General features: G+C 40.4%; 1 protein-coding gene across 1 annotated transcript in view; it reads left to right on the top strand.

Moving 5' to 3' along the window:
• PIK3C2B (phosphatidylinositol-4-phosphate 3-kinase catalytic subunit type 2 beta) overlaps positions 1–21,977 on the top strand; it is a 109,399-nt gene that overhangs the window by 13,284 nt on the left and 74,138 nt on the right. The window contains exons 2-4 of the mRNA XM_075264102.1: positions 14,654–15,472; positions 16,697–16,797; positions 18,884–19,038. Coding sequence (XP_075120203.1) covers positions 14,753–15,472; positions 16,697–16,797; positions 18,884–19,038 — 976 coding nt within the window. The 5' untranslated portion in view covers positions 14,654–14,752. The remainder of the gene's footprint in view (positions 1–14,653; positions 15,473–16,696; positions 16,798–18,883; positions 19,039–21,977) is intronic.

Genomic DNA, 21,977 nt, shown 5'->3' with positions numbered 1-21,977 from the left:
AAGCTTCTGACCAGGAAATTGCTGTCTAACGTGAATGTTGATTTCTAGAAACTCTATTCTATTGCTTCCAATACAGTGCATAATACATTGCATATCAAAGCAACTTATGTATATAATAAGGACCCATATGATTTGTTACTTTTAAGACCTGTCGGGTTAGGTTTACATGTACTGAAAACTTTGCAGATGATACTATGGTCAACCAGCAGTAGATTTTGGCAAGGTATCTTTTCTTGTGTGGATGGCTTTATTTTTATGCCTTTGGCGGTGAGAACATTAGAGTCATGGCCTTAATAGGGTCTATCCGCTATGACCACAAGGCTAAAATCAGACGACCCTGTGTGCCTCTTGGCCATGAAAAATGGGCACATTGGTCTGTTTTTAACAGCCATTTTGCATCTGGACTGTGTCCGTTTTTTAAGACCAAAATGTTAAAAAATGTGTGTGTGTGTATATATATATATATATATATATATATATATATATATATATATATATATAATGTTGTTGACATCCTAGAATTTTATTTTTTGATCTGGATTGCTATTGTATTATTATTTCATCTGGATTATTTTAGCAAGTTTTCATAAATTGGAAATCCTGTTACTAATGAATTACATATTATATTTTCTGACTTCAATAAATTTCTGTTATGTTATATGAGGCCGTTCTGTAGATAATAATAGCTTTCCATTCATAGTGGTTTCATGTGTTGCTTTAAGCAAATGTGTATTTAAAGAATTATCTTATGTTGATGGAGCTCATGGCAAGTTGTCAGTAGTTTCTGTTCAACAGATCTCTCACCGGAGAATGAGGAGTGTTGCATGTAGGCATGTTGTTCTCTTTTTTTTATTTGTTTTCTCCTTGCTTTGTATTATCTACTCATGTATAGATGTGGAATTTATTTACAGTCTTATGCTTTTTGAAAAGAGTCTTTTACATAAGCACAAATAATATTTGTTAAAGGGATTCTACCTCTAAACCAAGATTTTTTTTTCTAATTACCACGTCGGAATAGCCTTAGGAAATAGCTTTAGACGTGGTCTCCGCGGCGCTGTTCCTTACAAATTCCGGTTTTAACCGGTATGCAAATGAGTTCTCCGCTGTAATGAGGGCGGGCCCCAGCGCTCAAACGGCAATGGGAGCGTCCCCACTGCTGCCCGAGAGCTCACTCCAGCGACGCCTCCTTCTTCAGCTGCAACCTGCCTCTTCTGTCTTCTTCTGTCGGTCCAACTTCCGATGCCTGCGCAGTACACTCCTGTATTGAACTGCAAGAGCGGTCTCCCAAAAAGCCTTTCTTATTTCAATGTGGTAATTAGAAAAAATCTTGGTTTAGTGGTAGAATCCCTTTAAATTGCTTCCCTTTCAGTATGACAAGCAGTATGTCAAATGGTCAACTTTTTTGTATTGAGTCAAACAATGGAAATGTAATACTTGTGTTTTGGATTACCCAAAAGATGCATTCAACTAAAACTATTGGTGGCATATTGTAAAAACTTGCTGAAACTAAGAGGAGGAGGATTTTTGTTCCTTTTGTAATGGTTTTAAAAAACTCTAGTAGTGATTTTTCCAAAAACGCTGTGTATAAAACAACCTTTAAAGCATTTGTAAGTTGGGGAAAGGTTTTGACCCTCTAAATATAGGCAAAAATATTTCCATTTACACAGAGCAAGCAGATAACTTGAGGGTGGTAAGGAAATGAAACTTAAGGGGGTGTTCCAGTTCATATTTTTAGTGCACGGCAAGGCTAAAAATGGCAAAACCGATATACTTCCGTCCCTGTTTAGCCAGGCAACCAGCAGGGGGAGCCTCTATTTCAGTACCAGGTCTTCCTGGTAAACAAAGGTCGGGGATTCAAACAGAAACTCTCTGTTGGATCCCTGGGCAAAAGGTGAGGTAAGTATACAATATTTATTTTAAGCCTTGATGTGAATTAGAACCACCCTTTTAGGTTAAGGCCCCACAGAGAAGCTGCTTTTTTGTTGTTGCAGATTTTGACAAATAAAACATAAATATAGTTTGAAATTACACTCCTAAAGAGCTTCCCTTCATTAAATAATATGTAATACAAGAGCCTGTGTAGCCCCATACTTCTGGGAGAAGCAGTGTACACATTTTCAGTTGACAATAGAGAAATATGGAAAATAATAAGAAATTCTGCCAAGGAGCCAACCTCCATTAATAAAGTATGTTGCAAAATTTATTAGTGGCACAAATTCTTCCAGAAAATATAACGTTGCTCACTAGGTTCACTTTAAAAACAGCAATACAGGTCACTTCAATGCAGGTTTTTTGCTGGACCTATACTTTGAATAGGTTGGTAGTATTAGATTGGTGGTGTGCTGACACCCAGGACCTCTGCTGATCAGCTCTTCTCACCAACCAGCAGTTGTCTGTGTTGTGGCCAGTTGTATAGGAGCTGAGCTGCAGTAACTCAGCACAGTCATTACACGGACAACAGAGCGATCTACTTCTGGCTCTATTCTCCATATAGTGGCGGCTGAGAACAGCTGATTGGTGGTGGACCCGGATGCCAGACAACGGCCCATCTGATATTGAAGATCTATCGCATGGTTATCAATATAATTTGCCTGGAAAACCCCTTTAGTGTATATTTTTCTGTATTTCAGATTTACTATCAGGGCAGAGCCTAGAAATTGGCCAGAAATGCTCCTCACTGGTGCAGCTTTGGCACGTGTGCCCTGCTTGCCACTGTTTTAGACAGGTACACCAGATTTAATATAACCTGCATCTGAAAACTGGTGTCGGTTATTTCACAAATCCGGATGTACGTGGGCATGTTCTGAGTTCAAGTGCACCTATATGCGCAGAAAGTATTAGGAGGCTGGAGCCTGTGAGGGAATGGATTAAAAATGGGACTAGTCTTAAAGGGATTGTCTGGGCTTATTTTGTTCATGGCATAGGCTATAAATATATGATGGATAAGGGTCCAACACCCGGGACCAATCAAATGTACAAAGCTTCTTCTGGCGCCCATCTTGTAACCAATACGGGGAGCAGAAAGCTCTGTCTGCTATGTAGCGGCCGGTGCCTTCACTGCAGCTCAGCTCCCATTGAAGGAAGCCTGAACATTCTGCTTCCAGGTTCCCACTATCGATCATATATCTATTGCCTATCCTGATGATAGGCCATAGAAAAGTTAAACCTGGATAACCCTTTAATATATTTCCACCTGTGTGTGTATAATTTAATAGCCATCGTGATTTGGGATGTTTCACCATCCCCTCCCCCCCCCCCAAGTCCTGATCTCTTTTGCTGTGGTATGTGGTTATACAACACAATAAATTAGAATTATTATTTGAATAATAATAATTTGTAATCTACCATTATTATCAAGCATTAACTGATTAATATGTTACTTATTTCTGCCAGTGTGAATTCTTGGGTAACATACCTTAGTTTATTGGATTGTTTCTCTGTCCAGAATGGATGCTTATCAGCAATGGATTGGCTTATTGCAGATCTATAATAAATTTATAGGTATTACATCTTATAGACTTGTAAAGTTGGCCTTTATAAAATTTCTTATTGTTGGATTATGCTTTTTATACTGGTTCACAGAGGGTAATTCCACTATTCTTTGTATATGACTTCACTGTACAATGTGGAATATGTCATGGAATAGTCATGTACGTGGAAGAATTAAAACATAAGTTATTATTTTACTTTATAATGAGTTCAGCCTTTGTTACATGGATATCTACCTTAAATGTGTGTAGGTTACCAGTGACAGGTGTATAAAGGCTAAGCTCACATGTCGCCGCAGAAACCAGTGGAAATCATCGGAGAGAAATGTCCTGCACAGAGGACACCCGGCAGACATCATTATAGTCTATGGGGACCGCCAATGACTGCGGCTAACTGCTGATTAGTGGTCCAGCTCTCTGTCATTTGGGTCCTCTAGATGTGACCCTAGCCGTAGGCTGAATAGGCCTCCAACCCAAACATGCTAGTAACTGATATAATGTCAACACGCCACACAACTCCTATATATTGTCTATGGTGTATCTGCTCCTCCTGTCTGTGTCTTCCCCACCTCACACAAGTCTTTAGTGGGGGTCCTTAGGATACTGAGAGCACAGGTAACTTGCAGTGAAAACTGCACTTTCCAGAGCCCTGATGGCGATTACCGGTACTTCCAGGATAAGCAAGCTAGCTTTTCAATTTAGGTGACATCGTGGGAATCCTCCAGGGTACTGAAAGTGAATTCAAGCTGGGTTCATATCTGTGCCGAAATCTCTGTTGGAGATTCTGTCACAGAAAACACCAAAAATTGGTGGAGAGAAAAGTCCTGCATGGAGGACTTTCCTCTCTTTTTTACTTTCAGTTTGAAAACAAGGGACCCCATTATTGTCAGTGAAGTCCACCAGTGAGGTCCATGTGTAACTGCTGTTTTAGTGGTCTGGCTCTCTGTTGTTTGGGTCTCCAGTGTGAAGCTAGTGTGAGAATTTGACTGATTTCTGTAAGCACAAGATTTTGTTATAATTTGTTTCATGCTATTTAGTGTGCAAACAACAGTGTAATGTATAAACCGTTTCTATGCAGTACAAATTCTTTGACTGAAAGATCTGTTATGTTAAAGATATTTTGCCATATTCTTGTCAGTTCGTGAACATCATAAATCACACTATTTCTCTCAGTGATCATATTGGTACTTCCTTGGTTTGATATATTCCTTCTTGAACAAACAGTAACTCAGGGTTCCAATGTGTTACACCTAAAACAAATCTGCAACTGTATACATGAAAATACTCTTCTAGTGGGGTAACGCGGTGGTTCAGTGGATAGCACTGCAGCCTTGGACAACATCTGCGAGGAGTTTGTATGTTCTCCCCGTGTTTGCGTGGATTTCCTCCCAAACTCTAAAGACATACTGATAGGGAAAAATGTACATTGTAAGCCCTATATGGGTCTTACAAAAAAAAAAAAACCTCTTCTAGTGCTATGCTCCTTTATACCATATGTTACACCAATAAGTGTACAACTGTACATACAATCTTAGGATGATATAAGAAAGTTCCACAAAATAATTCAGACAGGTGGAAAAAAAACGCATATTCAATCACTGGTGGGGTGTAATGCAAACTATGTATTTAGCATATCCATTAATAACCATATGTCATCATTAGTGTGATACACAGGTATCATTAATATAGTCTCCACCCCGTATAATACCTTATTATTTAGATGTTTGCCTTCATGTTGGATAACACTTGTTTATTTTGCACATGCCTCCTATTCTCATATTTGCAAACCGTGATCAGAGTATGGCAACCAATAGATAATACCTCATTGTGAGCAGTATACGGGAGCACAGATACAGTGTGCTCAGTTAATGGGTGCAATGTGCCCCCCCTGTACTGTCTACCCGTTCATTTCCTCCTCTAAGGGGTGTAATGGGGGGGGGGGGGGGGGTCAATCATACCCTGATATTACCTTATTTCTAATTTCTCAATTTAGTCAGAAATTTACAAAAGGAATAACAGGAACAGCACAATGTATAGTTCAAAGAAAAAATTCTATAGAATTGCTGTTTCTTGGAGAACACAAATACCGTGAGACCTCTCTGAAAGACCAGACCAGATTTCCTGTGCCACCTTATAGTTCCACCATATATTATGGATATTGGCCCTCTTCTTTAAGAAAGCCATGTTTGATGCAATTTGTAGTGGTCCCCTCAAAGAAGTTTCACCGTCCATAATAAAATCTTCATATCCCAACTGGCTGCAGGTCCTGTTTAAGCTGCTGTGCTGTGATGTGGTCATGACTGCGTATAGCATGATCTGCTAGATGTGACTAGTCACGAACCATTGACTTATGATGGACCAATATGCATTGCATGGTTTGTTAAAATTAAAAACGTGTATATGATTTTCCATTTCCGTATGGCATGTTGCTGTTGGAATTCTTCATAAGAACAATCCCATAATTGATCGGCCACATTCATGTGTATGGCCAACCCTACACAGCTTCTGAGAACAATAGTTGAGTGTGATAATGGGCTTTGTGTCTGGCATTCTCACAGTTCTTATAGAATTGATCAGCTTTGACAAGTCTTGAGATTCATTACGAAGGAGAAACTTACTACTGAGGCTGGTCTATAGGTACCAGTTTCCCATAAAAACATAAACCTTCCATGTGCAAGTTAAAATGCATTTGTTACAGAGAATATTTACATGTCCTGATGATCGACAGCTACATATTATATTATTATTATATTATAATGGACTAGGTTGTCGGATCATTTAATTTACACAAACCAGTAGTCAGTGCAGATATCTTTATTCTTGTAGCGTAGCCTTAAAGTATTAGATCTTGATCAAACCTAGAATTGTCTAGTGATGCCGTAATGGAGGATGGAGAAAGAGGAAGTGAAGCAGGTGGTGTTTACATTCTTATCTATCAGCTACCATTACTAGGCCTCAGCCACACTACCAGCGCAGAGAATGAGGACAGCGCAGAGCTGTACATTTACGTATGAGCTTATGGTGGGAAACTGCCTTACAGAAATAAACATTCCCCCAGACATTGTGATGAATTTTCCGCTTGATTCATCTGTAGATCAGGGGCAGCAGGTGCAGGACACAAGCATCAGAAGGAGGAGGGGGGTTGTGATCATACAGTGTAACCCCCCTTCCCCGCCCTGACTTGTGCTTCTTCCTTTACAGATGGGTAAATCCCCTCCTCCTCTCCCATTGCAGGTCATTAGGGAGATGCTGGGCGGCTCACAAAAAGGTACCTTGGGAATACGGGGGAAGGGGCGCAATGAAATGCTTATTCTTAGCAAATAAACATGGCATTTTTGATGCATGTCATCAGATAGTTGCCAGGAGATAAGACTCAGTTTTGGTGAAATAGATGATCCTTTATCTTGATCAGACAGAGGAGGAGGAGGCGGCAGGGCTCTGTGCTTACAGTCTCATATTTTAATCGGATACTTTCCATTAAGCATTTTGAAACCTATATTTCATATATATTTCCCTGTCCGCTTTGGAAGTTCAAACTACCAGTCCCTGAGATAGTAGTCTCTGTCCAGTTATCTTTTATACTATATGGAACAGTACTTATAAACTATAAGCAGAGATCCTTTACCCAGTATGTATGTATTAGTGTACAAGGAATGTAGAGAAAGATGCTGAAGGGATGAGGTTTTCTAGAAATAATACTGATAAAAAGATGTTTAAGTCTCTCTCAAAACTGTGAATGTTGAAAATGAATCTGATTGTCTAAGGTAGCACATTCTGTAGAACTGGTGCAGCACAAGAGAGAGATGAGAGAGAATTTTGGATTATGGAGATTCTTAATCTTAGAATGGTGGCAGAATGTAAAGCAGGCATAGAATGACACACTCCTAGGAGAAACAGAGATAAGTACAGCACTGTGAAGACCTTTTCCGTGAGTTTGTTAACTTTAAATTGAATTCTAAAGTAAATAGGCAACCAGGACAGCACTGGCACAGTTGGAGGTCTCAGTGTAGTGGTTGGCCAGAAAGATGAGTTTGGTTTGTTGTAGCCATTATGGATTGAAGAGGGGACAGTTTTATGAGGAGAAGACTGATCAGTGAGGATGAGAACATGTGGCCCGACTGCTGGATGTGGTTAAGACCCTGTTTGCACAAAGTGAATTGGGTTTTTAAATAGCTGGTTACGTATTTGTATTGTAAAACTGGCCTTACACATTAGATCTTCGGTAGTGCCGGGGACATTTGTTGGAGTCCAACCAAAGGCAAACTTTAATGAATTGTGAGTGAAGAAGTAATTGAGTCTAGATATGGACATTAAAAGACCTATAATGACTACATTTATCATAGATTTTTCATGTATATGATCGTATTTGATGCTTAGATGTAGATGGAGAATACCAGTTTCTCCATTCCTGTCCCCCCCCCCCGTCTTATAGAAATAGTTAAAATGTAAAATTGCAACTATTCAAGAAGCAGAAAATGAAGGACCGTTTTAGTAGAATGTAATAATGTATGATATGCTTAAATATCCTGGCCTGATAGGAATGTTATGACTGTAACTGATAGCCTCATAGGAGTATACTATAGTAGTTTCCCTTTAAGGTTGTGAAAGACTGATGTCACATACCGCACCAGGTTGTGATTAGGACCTCTGAAGATTAGTTTACTTTTGGGGATGGGTGATTAGGTCTGGGTCAGATATATATATATATATATATATATATATATATATATATATATATCTGAAACAGCGTAGCAAAAACATGTCTAACGTTTAGTAAAACATCATGTCATCATGTGCAAACATACACTTACACTTTTTTCAATACATATATTTTTTTTATATATATTTTTTGCACAAGCAAATTTTGAAATGCTATGGATGAATGGTCACCCATCAGTCATTCTTCTTCTGAATTCAGTTCTAAAGCCAACTAATCTACCAGTATTGAATTGAGTTTCTGGACAGATAAAATAACTGGCATGACTACATACACGTGAAGATGGCACATACAACCTATATAAATGTCAGTAGATGTTGGCCAGATTGACTTTAAGCTTGGTACTATAGTGCTAACTATGAAGACATTAAACAGAAGATAGTAAAAGATACACACATTATGTATATAATTGCTTCTAGAAAGATTGTGTCTCACATGAAGTGTATGCCAGAGAAGCTGCACTTAAAGGCCTCACAACGCACCTTCTTTTAACAATAAGTGCTAAGAAATCATGAACAAAACCTATATCCTTATCGATTATGTAATAAAACCATATATTTCAGTGCGGATTGTTTGTACTTCGCTGCTGTTTTCAAGTAACTCTTTGATGACCTTCTGTTCCTTCCTGTGACAAACAATAGGGACCTCAATGTGTACTTCATATATATCATGTATAGCTCTATATAGTTACTAGGTTTGTTGTAACATTCATCATGAAAAAAGGAGAATGCTTGGCGTAAGATTGAAACATATATAAATTGAAGAGAGTTAAGCAAAATATACCATTTTAATATTTTAGATTAGTCATACACAGCAATACAATTTCTGGTTAATGGAGTTTTTGTGTGGGAAGGTTATCCTATGGGCATTAAATCCAGTGTGTTATCGTTCATTTGTGCTTTTTGGATGTGTAGGATTACCCATATAGGCAATATGGATACTTTGTTTTCTGTTCAAAACCAAATAGGTTGGCGCAAATTGGCAAGTGATCAGCCAAATGTCCAATGCCAACCATGGCTGATAAATTACAGCTTGACGGGTGACGTTTGCAGACACGTTCTCAATCTGGATATCTATACTTCTGTTTCTGCTGAAGTGTGTGAGTATGAGAGGCTTGATGTTGGGCTATGTAGTTAGCCTGTGGTGTCTTCTGGCATAAAGCTAGTAGTTACTGGGTCAGTCAGTGTCTTACCACAGAAACCTCTCGTGGCCTGTTTGCGGCATTGCTGTTCTTATGAATGAATGTCTTTGGCCCTATTCATTTTTATACATTTGCTTATCTTAGGATATTCTACATTTGTTACATTGCCTGTGCAGTTAGAGCAGATATAAGACAATTAAACATTGAGGGGAATTTATTAAGACTTAGTATTTTATACACAAGTCTTAACAAGAGGGTCCAGTCTCTTAATAAATCGTGCACACTCCCGTGCACCATAATGGAAACCTATGCCAGTCAGGAATTGGTGTAGATTAGAGATGAGTGAGTAGTATTCAATCGAATATCGAATAACATTATAGTCTATGGGAAAAAACAGGAATGTTGTTCTGGTTTCCATGGAAACCAAAGTTCGACACATTGGATCCTCCAAGTTCCGGAAGTAGCAGGACGAGGAGCATGAGGAGATTTTTGCATTGAATTCAATGGAATTTTCCCGCGTGTAAAAATACACGTGTAAAATCCAGTAAGCCATTGAGTTCAATGGCTTTTTTTTTCCGTATAACGTGCAAAATTACGCATGTTATACAAAAAAAAAAAAAGCCATTGAACTAAGTGGTTTACTGGATTTTACACGTGTATTTTTACACGTGTATTTGGGGCACAGTGCGCGCACATTACTCCGTGTGAATGGCCACTATAGCTGCCAAGTAAATTTTTCCTTTATTCAAGGTGTTATTAAAATATATATTTCAATGTCCAAAGACAGTAGAAGCAGCGACAAAACGACAAAAAACAAGCTTTCCCTAGCGATGGACTGCTCAGCATACAACACAATAGTTGCCCCTACTCTAAGCCAGTCCACAAAGGGCATGCAGCCATATCAACACCGCCAGATATTAAGCTGATTCAATGTTGAAACGCGCAAATAAATATATAAAAAGTGTTGTGTGTGTGTGTGTATATATATATATATATATATATATATATATATATATATATATATATATAATTTTCTCTCTTTTTCTTCTGGCTGCAAATCTGTCGGCACTATGCACATGGTCTTGGGAATGCTTGCTCTGGTGTCTGTAATTGGTTGTGTTTATATAATGAAATTCAAGAAACATGTTCTTTGTCAGCTATTTGGGCTATAGATTCACTGTGAACAATATGAATTTTCCATTGCAGCTAAACATGCGATTAATTCTCTTTCAGAAATTTATGGAACTCATACAGATTTTTTTTTTTCCCTTCTTCCCATAACCTACATGTAGATAGCTTCCATTCTGTAAAATTGCTTATAGGGAGTGATGATATTTTCACATGTTCTACAGCAAGGGTCAGCAACCTTTTTTTTGTCAGAGTTGGCGACTAGAATTAAAGCTGAAATAGTCAGTGTACTATGCAATAATTGTAAGGTATCGCCCTATATAAAAGTCACATAACACAAACCATAACATCCTTGTCCCTGACTTCTTTACTAAAATTATTCCTATTTAGTGAATATAAATTTTGGCTGAACATGAGGCTAAGAGTAGTTTGCAGTTAAATGTGCTGAACCGTTCCAGAGACTCTGTTGTAGATTACGTCGAAAATCGGCGAAGGGAAAAATCTTTCCCTGGTTTCAGTCCCCAATCAGCAAAAATGTAACACTAGTGTGAACCTAGCGCCCAGTTTATCGCACCCTAACTGTATTTTCATGGTCCATTAGGAAGAGATTCCTGCCTGGTGAAATAGTGAGTCCTATGCCACGTAGATATGCCTTGGATGCCGATTCCAGTAACGGGGAGGTTTTTTTTTTGTGTGCTTATGTCTTGTTTATAGGGTTAGTTATTGATAGTCATTCCACCTAGAGTTTGTAGACAAAGTAAGGCTGGGTTCACACCAGCGTTGGCTCTCCGTTCGTGGATTCCATTCCCCTCTCCACATTTTTCACCCTTTTTGGGTGGAAACCGGGCGGACCCCATTATAGTCTATCGAGTCTGCAGGTTTCCTAAGGTAACAGCTTTTTTAAACTTATTAGGTTGCCATTCGGGGGATGATCTCTAGAAGATCACTTGAACAAAAACCCAGACGCAGGTGTGAACCTAGCGTAACTTCATGTAATAGTTCAGTGTTTGTTGTAGACTAAAAACTTTGCCAACACTATACACAAATAACGTAATAAAAATCTATTCTAAGTACAATAAATAATCCTAGCCAAGATCTTGGATCAGAGTTTAGATTTCCATTGATATCCAGCATCTATGCTTTCTGAGTGGTTGCATTTGCAGAGGCTATCTGACAGTAACAAAGCATCCCCTCTACTCTCGACATGTGCACAGACCGTACCACATAAATAACACTGACAATATGCACAGACATTCCATTATGAAATGCTTTTAAAATGAGAGATTGACACAAGTGACCTCTCTACTTCTGCAGCCAAATTGGGTTATACTTGGATTAAGTAGATTTTTTGCCTCTAATGTATTCTTGGTGACATCACTGCTTGCCAAATGCAAGGACTTGTTTTACCTTTTTTTACATGCCTACATGCTTCTGCACTACTTAAATAAATCTCAAGATTATTCGGTTTCTTTTTGAGCATTATTGATTTCTCACCGTTGAATTCATTTTTAGCTATGAGAGATGCGACATAACAAGAATGAATGAGATAAATAGTCTTTAAGTAATGAACTGGGTGGATTAATTTGCATTAACTGTGCCTTCGCTTTCAAAGACTAAACTCTCCGTGCTCTAGAAACTATTTGCATACCATGGCAATAGCCAAGATAAAAATACAGAGGCCCAACAAAAATCATACATCTGTGGTCCTCTCATTGAGATAAGAATTACAGGAATCTCTTTCCATTGCTCATATTTCATTGTGGGGAAGGTAGGTTGGTAGAAGTGGTGGTGCGGACCCAAATACTCAAGACAGGGACAGCAAACCGTTTTATTTAGAAAAACAGGAAAATAAATAAACCTTGACTTCAGGCATAAATGAGCAAAACAAAATACAGCCTTAACTTCAGGCAAAAAAAACCAAACAAACAAATTCCTGCTCGTCCGAGAGACTAACTAAACGGAAGTAATAACCAAACTGTACGTGTGGCTTACTACCAGCCACACGAAAAAAACTCTTGTGCAAAATTGGTCTCTCTTAGGACAGACCCAGTCACTTCTGACCCACATCTGGGGCTGAAACCTATTCCAGACCTGTACTGGACTACACATAGGTCAGGAATCTGGGGCCGATATGGCAGGACTCCAGCACTTTGCCTTTCACCTTCTCACACCATGTATAGAAATGAAGATTAGTAAACCTGGAATAACAGTGGGGCAGGTTTACTAAGTGTCTAAGTTTATGACGGTGCAAATTTAGGATAGTTTTAAGATGCGCCAGATTTATCGAAGTTACTGATGCTGTTTGATAAATCTGGCGTATTGTTAGACTGCCTAGTATAAAATTACACCACTTTAGTTTTAGTTTTTGCATGATAAATGTAGCACAAAGCATGTTAGTTTTTTGTTGCAAATTATGAGAGAATTCTGGTGCATTTTGTTTAATAAATCACCCCCCATATGTTGTAGGTTTTGTTGTACACCAAAGTTTATAAATGGGTAAGGTTTCACGTTTTCTAACCCTCCTCACCTTAACCTCTCTACCAAACTGTAATGTACCCCGATCCCTATCTCCACAGCTCCTTAGTTTCTATACTTGCATTGATGACAGATACTAAAACTGAATGGTTAAAGGGGCTGTATCATTGGAATAACGTGTTTTTTGATATTCATATGCCTGAATAGCCTTTAAAAAGGCTATTCAGGTGCTGCTTTTCTTTTTTTTTTTTAAACCCTGGGCGTTCCTCCAAGCCTGCGTGCACCCCCCTGCGTCATACCTTCAAACCGTCCCCTCTGCAATTGTGCTCAAAGTTAGTCCTCCTCCTCTCTCCATGTAACCCCCGCCTCCAGCGTCTCTTATATTGCTCCTGTACATTGAAATGTCAGGGATGCGCAGTAACACGCCCTTCTGAGCGCTACTGCACATCCCCGAGCGCCATTTTCTTGTGCACTTTCTTCTACTGTCCACACGAAAATGGTGCTCAGGCATGTGCAGTAACGCTCAGAAGGGAATGTTACTGCGCTTGCTCGACATTTCAATGTACAGGAGCGATATGAGAGATGCTGGAGGCGGAGTTACATGGAGAGAGCAGATGGACTAACTTTGAGCAGGGGGTGCACGCAGGCTTGGAGGAACGCTCAGGGTGCACGAACAGGCTCATTTACATATCGGTTTTACTGGTATGTAATAAAAACGGGAGGCTCTTTTAAAAAAAAAAAAAGAGTAGCAGCATCTTTTTAATGGCTATTCCGGCATATGAATATCAAAAAAACACATTATTCCAATGATAGAGCCCCTTTAAGGCCTGGTTCACATTTGCACATGGGTTTCCGTTTGGGGAGTCCGCTTCGGGACCCCCCTGAACAGAAACTTCAGTTCGCACAATGTAACGTTGAGCGTGATCTGCAAAATAACGCGGTGTATACGCTCCTAACTCCCATTGAAATCAATGGGAGCATTTTGAGCGCGTCATCTGCCGGCACGTGTATACGTGCCAGATCACGTTCAACGTTACATCGTGTGAACTTACCCTAAGACTATAATGGGATCCGTGTGGTTTCTGCATGAAAAATGTGGAGAGAAAAGTGCAAGCCTTTTCTCTACGCATTTTTCATGCGGAGAGGGGAATGGAATGGCTCAGATGCAGATGTGAACCAGGTCATAGATGGTAGCTGTATTATACTTAAGTGTTTTTAGTTGCACACTTAAGTATAATACAATCTAATACTTTATCACAGTATACACCGCATTACCTGGTGTGTTCAAGAACAATTTGCTTGATACCTCCAGCTAGAATGTCCTATAGAATGACAATAGCTACTGTATTAAAATGGCTTTGTATACTGGTACATGTGATGCATTCTGTAAGTTATTTTCCTAATGACTGTGAAAATAATGTTATAATAAAAAATAATGAAACGTCTAGCGCATGTTATTCATATTCCAGGCACTTGAGGGTTTTACCGCTTTACTCTACAGAGTATTGTCCAAAAGCATGTGGTTATAGCTATAAAGTACAAAGTGGTCAGACTAGACATCAATTGCCGAAGCCTTTTCAGAAGAATATCACTTAGCAAAGTCTTTTTGAAGAAATGATGTATGTGTGCTATGTAAGTAAATGCAGATTTGTGTTACTTTTTATTTCCTGATCTTTTTTAATTTTTTTTAATTTTTTTTTTAAGGTGTAGTTCTGAAACATTATGCCTCATTCAACTGCAAAGGATTTTATTCGACAGTAGCCATCTTCTGTCTGCTATTTTCTTTAATATAAATTCTGAGTAATGTCAACTTCGGGTGGAAAGAAGGAACAATGGAATGGCCTAGAAGCACTGGGAATGAGTAGAAAAGAACTGGCTTTAGCAGAGGCTCTACAAATGGAGTATGATGCGTTGTCCAGACTGCGGCGAGACAGCCAACAGTCCTTGACGAATGAAAACCCTCTCATATCCTGGGGAGATGTTTCACACTCTTCCTCAGTCCCTTCACCTCCCAGAAACAAACCTTCACCTTCTGGAGACTCCCTCTATATATATGATGATACATACCACAGAAATGGCCAAGATGAAGTAAGAAGGTCCCCCAAAAATGTGTCCTCTCAGCTTCCCTCCCACTCTGACGTTATGAAGTATATCAAAGAGGTCTCCCCATCTACTGATAAGATATCTCAATCTCGAGATGTGAATGTGTTCACTGAAGATGGAGGAGGGAAACTTCTTAGCCGTAGGATCTCAGAAGAGGAAGATGCTGCCTTATTAAGTAGGGAAGAGGAATGCTCGGATTTAGACTATGAGGATATTAATGACACACTTACCCGCCTTAATTTGGCACCTACCTATGATTCTGAACTTTTGCGCCGAGCTGAAGGACATTGGAAAGATGAACGTTTAAGAAAGACTTCGACTGGAAAACCAGTAGCCCGAAGCAACACATTGCCACCTCAACTACCACCACGAACCTATGGACAGAAGCAGCATAGGAATACTAGAGCGTCAATGGTAATGGTGAGTTACAGGTGCTGTCACATTCAAATATTAAGAATTCCAACATATGACATGGTATGGTGTATAGAGATGAGCGAACAGTGAAATGTTCGAGATTTGATATTCGTTTCGAATAGTCCCTTAATATTCGACTACTCGAATCGAATATCGAACCCTATTATAGTCTATGGGGGAGACATGCTCGTTTCAGGGGTAGGCAATGTTTGATCAAATTATACTTACCAAGTCCACGAGTGAGGGTCGGGCTGGATCCTCCGAGAAGTCTTCTCCGTGCAGCGTCCCTGCAGCATCTTCCGGCTCTGAATTCACTCTGCCAGGCATCGGGCCTGGGCAGAGCCGACTGCGCATGCCCGCACTACAAGCGGGCATGCGCAGTCAGCTCTGCCCAGGCCCGATGCCTGGCAGAGTGAATTCAGAGCTGGAAGATGCCGCGGGGAAGCTGCACGGAGAAGACTTCTAAAGGTAGGAGAAGAACCAGCGTTGATTGGCCGACTGTATAGAATTCGGCCAATCAATGCTGGTTCTGCATCGAACTTTTCCATTCGAATAGCGAGTGGTACTCGATCGAGTACGAGTATTTCGAATACCGTAGTATTCGATCGAATACCTACTCGATCAAATACTACTCGCTCATCTCTAATGGTGTACTTAAAGTATACCAATGTGTTTAAAATTTTGGTATGTCATATGGATATAAGCAGCTTTTGAGGTTTGTTGCACTATACCCCAGCATTTGATGTGGAATACATTGTCACAGATTCGGTGACATTTCCATTGCACTGTATATGTGATACCTGCACAGAAGTGTTATATGGGTGAGAGAGAGGCCAGCAGGGAGTAAGAGCGGAAAGCAGGGTGGAAGGAGGGGAAGGAAAGGGATATACACAGTATAACTACAGACCGAGAGCCACTGTTTCCTGCAGATTAGTATATAAAAAGTCTTATAAATAATTTCAGCCATGGATTATTGGAGTAATGTGCCTCTTACATGAAGGGATTTCCTTTATGGAAGTTTTGCTGCTTTTTATTCTGCCTCCATTGTCTTTACATTGTCATTGCTCTGTTTGTCACCATATCTTACCTTATCTGTTATGTTTACTGTCCATGACAAACAATCCTCAGTGAGGGAACACAGGAGATAGAAGGCAATACTTGTCAGGGCTGCTGTATGAGCGGAAGAGGAAGACCTGGAATGTCTTAGTAATGTCCCTGTTTCTTGTACAGGACTCCATGCGGCCGGACCCCCAGCACAACGGCTGCGAGCTGTTTGAGATGTCAGAGCAAAGGGATGAGGAGACTGCTGCATTCTGTCACATGCTGGATGTGTGAGTAAATATTTATTAATGCCTGAAGACCAGAGTCATATTAAAAGGATGTGGACCTCATGACGGCTTCTTAGAGGCATATTCTAATGATAAGGCAATCTACAGCCCATATTCTTTGTATATTAAAGACATCAGTCTGTATAATCTGTCAACCCTCTGATGTCATAGAGAGATGCCCGATGTTGTGAAGATCGGAGGTCTGAGCGCTGAGACCCCAACTGATCACAACAAGAGACACTATTGTGCTCTACTTAGTGTACAAGGGCATGGTGTAGTAGAGAGTTACATCTTCTTCATTATGGTGACCCTGAGCGCAGCTCCTAAAAATGAGAATATCTCTGTAATAGAGTGCAATTTGTAAGAATAGACTAATAATAATAATAATGATAATAATGATAAAAGAAATGGTTCTATAAATTGGCCCCAACGGGAATCTTTCACATTAAAAAATGCAATCCAATCTGTAAGCAACATGTCATGGAGGAGAACGATCTAAGCACATTGATATGCAGCATAACTTGTCATTTATTTATTTGTCTCTGCTTATAATTGGGTTAGGAGTCCAGTGGGCGGTCCTACTCGGGGATTGACTGAGCAGTAATAGCTATCTGGACTCTTAAGCCCATTATGAGCAGAAACCTAAGAAAATGACACATTACATAGGAAATTTTCTAAAAAACTATGTGATCTTCTCCGTGTCCTCTTGCTCTATAATATGAATGGCAGGTTCCTTTGAAGGAGGTTTACCACATGGATGGGCTCGTTCACATCTGCGCCCGGCACTCCGTTCTGCAGGTTTCCGTTTCCTGCACAAAACTGGGCAGGAGACGGAAACCTGCCGGCATCTTTCCAAAGCCATTCTTTTGAATGGGTTTGAAAAGTGTCTGGCCGTGAGCGTTTTATGCTGTTTGCGGAAGACCCGTTTTTTAAACCGGAAACAGAGTCGGACATGCAGTACTCTGTCCGGTTCTAAAAAAAAAACTGTTTCGCCGCGGAGAGCTCAAAACGCTCACCGGCGCTCATGGTCGGACTCTGCATGACAGGTTTCCGTCTTCTGCATGCAGAAGACGGAAACCTGAAAACGGAGATCGAATGCTGGTGTGAACCCAGCGTAAGTTATATCATATTTCTAGTATATATTGCCACTTGTTGAAAAACTGACCACAGTCTACTATGGTCATAAGAACAAAGGGACAGAGACCGCTTTAGAATTTTCTTTGCACTGCATTGCTTCTGTCCATCCTTGAGCGTCTGTCCAGTTTTTTGACACAGGCAAATCGACTGCAAAAAAACAACTCCAAAAAAAGTTATCACATTACACCAGGTTTTTGGATAAGGATTTTGTAATGGCAGTAATTTAGTGCACCTTTAAAAAAAAAAAAATAAAATAAAATTCTGTCTGAGAATTTTTTCTCTAACACCTACCATTCTCGAGCAACTGATGCACCTATTTTTGGTGCCTGGTATGCTATATAATCTATGTACTGTCAGAAGGGCAGTGTCAGACAGGAGCAAACAAGGGGTGTGAGCTCTGACACTGACTGCCTTTGTTTTAAGATCTGAATCACTCCCCCTGTATGTTGTGTGTGGTTTTTTTTTTTATTTAAATTCCACCTACCCTGGCATCCTTGCCAAAAACTGTATATCCTGGGGGAACCTCTTTAAGCTCTGTAATTTCAAAAGGGCAGTGTCAGGCAGAGGGGTGTGATTCAAATCAGAGGCAACCAGTATCAGGGCTCAGAATCACACCCCTTTGTCTGCTCCTGCCTGACACCGCCCCCCTGACAGTACAGAGCCTAAACGACATATCAGTCACCAAAACTACTAGCATTGAATGCTCGGGAACACCAACTACGCCAGAATTGGTGGAGCTGTACCTTTTAACAGAACTGGAGTTGGTGGAGGTGATGAAAGGTCCTCTTTAAGTATAAAAGTAACCAATTGTTGGACCCCACCTATTAGCATGTAAGGACATCTCCTATAATAGCATTTGCTTTGGCTGGAAAACTTCTTTTGTTGCACAATGATCTGTTGAGTAATGGTTTGTTTGGTAACCTACATCTTATCATTGTTTCTACCTCTACAGTTTACGCTCCGGTCAAACTATGACAGACCAAATAAATACAGGTATTGTATGGAGTCCTGTGAACCTCAGTCCTGAGCACCTGGGTCCTGGCGTGAGCTTGAAAATCACTGTGATCATTGACAATGTCAGAGATCCTCTGACGTTCACCTGTGATTGTGAGTTGGTTTTTATCCATCAGTCCAAAAAAAAAAAAAAAAAATACAGGATTTTAGAACATAACCATAAAATATTCATAAATTGTATATTGCAATTCCTTACCTAAACTTTCTAATAACTTTTGATCTTCTGGCAGAAATTATGTTATTAATAAATATACTGTATTAATGAGGTCCTTTCTGTGAAATCCTGAATGTTTTTATCCTTTATCTTATTACCTCTATTTCTCTATTGTCATCTGAAATCTGTTCACCACTTTTTCTTGGAGTATGGGGTGTATTTACCCTTGTGTAATGCAGGGAAGGTGCGGCTGGGCGGTCACTTCACACCGTTATATCTTGGGCATTATAAAGCATTGGTGTCTTATGAAAAATGAGATTTGGGATTAGAAGTAGCCGCCTATAAATGTGCCAGTCTCAACTGTGTTTGCAACTGGTGATATCTCTGGATAAAATATAGGTAGATCTGTGAACATATTATATAAAATAGGAGAATTTTATAATGTCCCAGATATAACTTTGTAGAGTGACCCCACCAGCCTCAGCTTCCCTGCATTACATGGGAGCCAATGCATGCATACTCCAGTGATAAGTGGTGAAAGAAACCAGTTAAAAAATTTAAAAAAAGGGATAGAACAGTGATGGCGAACCTATGGCACGCGTGCCAGAGAGGGCACGCAGAGCCCTCCATGCTGGCACGCGTGCGGTCGCCCGGATCGCTCACCAACAGGGAATCCGGTACAGGATTCCCCGTTGATGAGCGATCACTGCCTTCAGTTGTATGTGCAAATGCACATACAGCTGAAAGCTGTCAGGGTAGGCCGCGGATCGCGCGACTGCGGCCTACACTGGCTGCAGAGTTTGACCTCTGCTCCGACGCGGGCGCGATGACGTCATCAGCGCCGCCAGTGACAAGAAGGTGGATGCCGGCGGCTCTTCAGGGGTGAGTATGAGAGTGGCTCACTGTGTATATGATGTTGGGGGGAGCGCTTATAATACTTGGTGGGGTGTATGATACTGGGGGGGCTTATAATACTGGGTGGGGTGTATAATACTGGGGGGAGTGTATAATACTGGGGGGAGTGTATAATACTGAGGGGGCTTATAATACTGGGGGGAGTGTATAATACTGGGTGGGGTGTATAATACTGGGGGGAGTGTATAATACTGAGGGGGCTTATAATACTGGGGGGAGTGTATAATACTGGGGGGCTTATAATACTGGGGTGGCTTATAATACTGGGGGGTGTACTAAAGAGCATATAATACTGGGGGGGGCCTATTTATAAGCACACAATACTGTGTGTGGATGCCACTGTGGAGCATATAATCCTGTGGGGGGGGACACCTACTGCGGAGCATATAACACCGGGGGGCTACTGTGGTACTGTGGAGAATATAATATTGTGTGGTGGGCCCACTGCAGAGCATATAATACTGTCTGGGGTCCCCTCACTATTTATATCACACAGTATCTGTTTTATAGCAGACGTGATATTAGTACAGGATGTAAGAATATTACACGGTAACTATAAAACAGATCCTGTGCGATGCAAATAGTGAAAATTAATTGTTCAAAGTACCAAATGCCGAGACCTTTACATTTCAGTACAACGTTGTTTGTATTATTGAAAGCTCTGTAAAGCCCCACATGACTGTAATTTTTGGTCAGTAACTGTCCGCAATTGTGGATCCGCATAGTATTAAGTCTATATTGTCGTGTTGGCACTCCGCGAAAATTTTGTGGGTTTTGGGTTGCAGTTTGGGCACTCGGTCTCTAAAAGGTTCGCCATCACTGGGATAGAAGGTAGATTTCAGAACAATATTTCATGGAAAAAAGACAAAATCTAGTAATATATACTACGACATTTATTAATGTTACAAATGCTGCTGGAAATATGGTTTGAAAGTTTATGTAAGCTTCAATGCATGTAATATTTAGATAACTATGGCAAACCGTTTTAAGGCATACCATATTAGACAGAAAGATATTCAGATATTTTTTAACTATTGTCAACAATCGCTCCTAGGAATGCTTGTACCCGATAATACTGTAGTCCTGTGCAATAATGCTCAGTCAGTCTCCTGATAAACAAGCGTTTGCTTGTCCATCGGGTGATCGTTTGCTTTCGGCAGAAGCAAAAAAAATACTGTTCGCCATCAGCGCGCCTCCTTGTGTAATGAAAACTGTACTGCTGACAAACAATGAAAGGACATGCTGGGGCAAATTATCACTTTAGCTACTAACGCTAACATACAAAGCCATCCACAACCTGTCCCCTCCATATATCTCTGACCTCATCTCCCGCTACCTGCCCACACGTAACCTCAGATCCTCCAACGACCTCCTACTCCGCTCTGCCCTCATCCGCTCCTCACACAACCGTCTCCAAGACTTCTCCCGTGCATCCCCCATACTCTGGAACTCCTTACCACGACACATAAGACTGACCCCCACAATCACAGGATTCAAGAAGGCCCTGAAGACTCACCTATTCAGGAAGGCCTACAACCTCCAATAACACTATCACCGCACCGCCATCTGTACAGTCTCCCCCTCTCCTTCTGTCTCTACCCCCTTCCCTCTTAGATTGTAAGCCTCTACCCCACTGTGCCAGCCGATCACTGTTAGTATGATATGTACCTGTATATTTTGTGAATTGTATGTAACCCCCAAATGTAAAGCACCATGGAATTAATGGTGCTATATAAATAAACAATAATAATAATAATAGCTATAGTCCCTCTACCACACGCTCTACATCGGTGTCTGTAATAGGTTAATACTAATACTTATTGCTGTGGTTTGCTACTGATGAGCACAAAAAAGCAAAAAAACTGTGTTTCTAAAGCGGCCCTAACTCTGTTAATTAAGACTACAGTAGTTGTCCTTGGCATCCAATCCACCTTTCGTTTTTCAGGGGTATATCGGCTAAACG

This window comes from Leptodactylus fuscus, chromosome 2, assembly GCF_031893055.1.
Source record: "Leptodactylus fuscus isolate aLepFus1 chromosome 2, aLepFus1.hap2, whole genome shotgun sequence".
Taxonomy (NCBI): Eukaryota; Metazoa; Chordata; class Amphibia; order Anura; family Leptodactylidae; genus Leptodactylus; species Leptodactylus fuscus.
This window is presented reverse-complemented; position numbering and strand designations above follow the sequence as displayed.